This window comes from Sinohyriopsis cumingii, chromosome 3, assembly GCF_028554795.1.
Source record: "Sinohyriopsis cumingii isolate HCF-2022 chromosome 3, ASM2855479v2, whole genome shotgun sequence".
Lineage (NCBI taxonomy): Eukaryota > Metazoa > Mollusca > Bivalvia > Unionida > Unionidae > Sinohyriopsis > Sinohyriopsis cumingii.
In genome coordinates this window covers 33,061,217-33,063,515 of record NC_142963.1, presented here as the reverse complement: position 1 = coordinate 33,063,515, position 2,299 = coordinate 33,061,217, and the positions used below count along the sequence as shown (strand labels likewise).

The following is a 2,299-nucleotide window of genomic DNA, read 5'->3' as shown; positions in this document are numbered from 1 at the left end:
ATATGAACTTTAACGAGTATAACATTACGAGACATATGAAAACTTCGATTAGCATATTGTCTCAAAAACTCCATTAAAAAATGTGATTTCTTTTTTTGAAGGTTATGATAAGATACTGGCAATTTCTTTTTTCTGAAGTACTCGTGATTTAATTATTAAAATTCTTGTAATTATTTGGCGGTAATCTCAAATTTAAACAGGTAATCAAATCTGAACAAAAATAGTATGGATAAAAGCAAATTTACTCCGAATAATACTGACAAAATATTTAATGCCAATTACTGATGAGTAAATGATAATAATAAAAGCATCATTTGGTATTTCACGCTTTCATTGGAGCAAGATTAGGGTTAATCGAATCGTCTAGTCGGGCTTTTCTGTTGGCGCCACCAAATCCGGATATGACTTAACTAAGGAAGGCTATTTCACGACTTCAATGTATTTGGCGTAAATCGCAGTACCTGTTCCATCACGAACTTCTTTCGAGATTTGACTATTATACCTATTGTGCTAAAACAAACTTTAGAACTTGAGAAAGAGAGGAAAATAATTGGTTTTAAAATGTATTCATATTCGTTAGTAAAAAGATGCATGAGTAAAGATGAAATATAATTCAGTTATATAAAGAAATACAATAATGACTGACAACTGAAGGGGAGATGAAATCAGGATTTAACAATCCGTCATAATGCCCTTTTTTGTCAGTTTTGTACATTAGCTAGTCGCTTTTTAAGTAGGTAAAATACAACTGGACGGAATAAATCCACTCTTTTGCCTTCTCGCGACTCTTGACAGCATTCGCACATGTACCATTCCCATCGAGTTGGGTGGTGTCAGCAGCTCCACCTTGTCGCCTAAAAATAGATGGATACCGCATTCGTAAATATTAGCGTCAACAATTTTGTCCAACAGAGTCAATCATGAATATTAGCGATATCTTTTTTCTCGAACAGTCATTCCTGATTATTAGCAACATCAAGTTTCTCGTACAGAGTCAATCGTGAATATTAGGGACTTGAATTTTCACGAATAATACATGCATAATATGGTATATATCTTTGGTTAAAAAATATTTTAGAGCAGTATAGATTCCGCACAATTTGCTACAATGTTGTAATGGCTAAAAGTAGATAGTTTATGGCTACAAAATGTGGATTGACCTACAATCGACAAGTCACAATACAATAATAAATTACAATTATGGTGACTTCAAGATCGTTGACTCTCATAGGAAGTACTTTATGAGGACTGTGGTCGGTCTTCATGAAGAAACAGATTTTAAAGTTATTTTTAACAAAATGCAAAGTAAGCAAAACGTGAATAGAAATAGGAAAATGTTAACATCTTCACCTGGTTTGATATTCATTTCCAGACATTCTTTCTTTGTGTGCTTAGTGATAACCACGGCCTTGACACTTCGGCTAAGTTTTCGCTCACCTAAAAATGGTAAATTGTGCTAAAAGAGAAGGTAATTGTAAGGTATTGTTGTTTTTGTCATTGTTTATTTTAAATATAGGAATAAATTATAAAAGACGTTAAGTTTCTGCATCATCAGAAAGACTTAAAAGTATGTACACAGTATTTTTTATATTTATTTTATCCATTTGCGACTGGCATCAGAATTTCGAGTCAGCTGGAAGAATGGCCTATCAAAGTTGACAATTACCCCATCCATATTTGCACGCTAACAAGCCGGGTCAAACTACAAATATCATAAACCCTGATCACCTGTCGCATACTGGGCCGGAGATCTAGGATCTTTGCAGTGACGGACAGCTTGTCGGACATTGAAGCCTAATGTCAGCCACATATGCGACTGCTATTAAAATTTTATATAATCATATAAAAATTCAAATCATCATAGTTTAAATATTTTCAACAATTTATCATTAAATGTTCAGTGTACACTAAACTATTAACACTAATTCACCTGTGAAAATCAAGATAAATTACTTTGATTTCATCTGATATGCTATGGTAATGCACATGACTTGATTTTCTCAGCTCGGGCGATTGGGAAATTTCGAAGCGAAGAAGAAAACAAATACAAATACGTTTTAAACACTTTAAACCTTTCTATGACTAGAGACCGTTAGACCTTTTCAAACACTTCAGACCTTTTCTAGACCTTTCCTAAGACTTTAGGCCTTTCAAAATTTTAGAGACTTATAGACCTTTCAGAGACGTTTGATACATTAGACCTTTCAAAGACTTTAGAGACCTTTAGAATGTTTCTAAGACTTTAAACCTTTTCTAAAACTACAGAGACTTTTAGACCTTTTCCAAGACTTTAGAGGCT

The 2,299-nt window shown here is 33.4% G+C and overlaps 1 protein-coding gene across 1 annotated transcript in view; it reads right to left on the bottom strand.

Moving 5' to 3' along the window:
- The window catches only part of LOC149802652 (uncharacterized), a 23,136-nt gene continuing 20,837 nt past the window's right edge, over positions 1–2,299 (bottom strand). Inside the window, exons 11-12 of the mRNA XM_089951296.1 lie at positions 1,351–1,437; positions 1–854 (exon numbers count right to left, since the gene is read on the bottom strand). Coding sequence (XP_089807422.1) covers positions 730–854; positions 1,351–1,437 — 212 coding nt within the window. The 3' untranslated portion in view covers positions 1–729. The remainder of the gene's footprint in view (positions 855–1,350; positions 1,438–2,299) is intronic.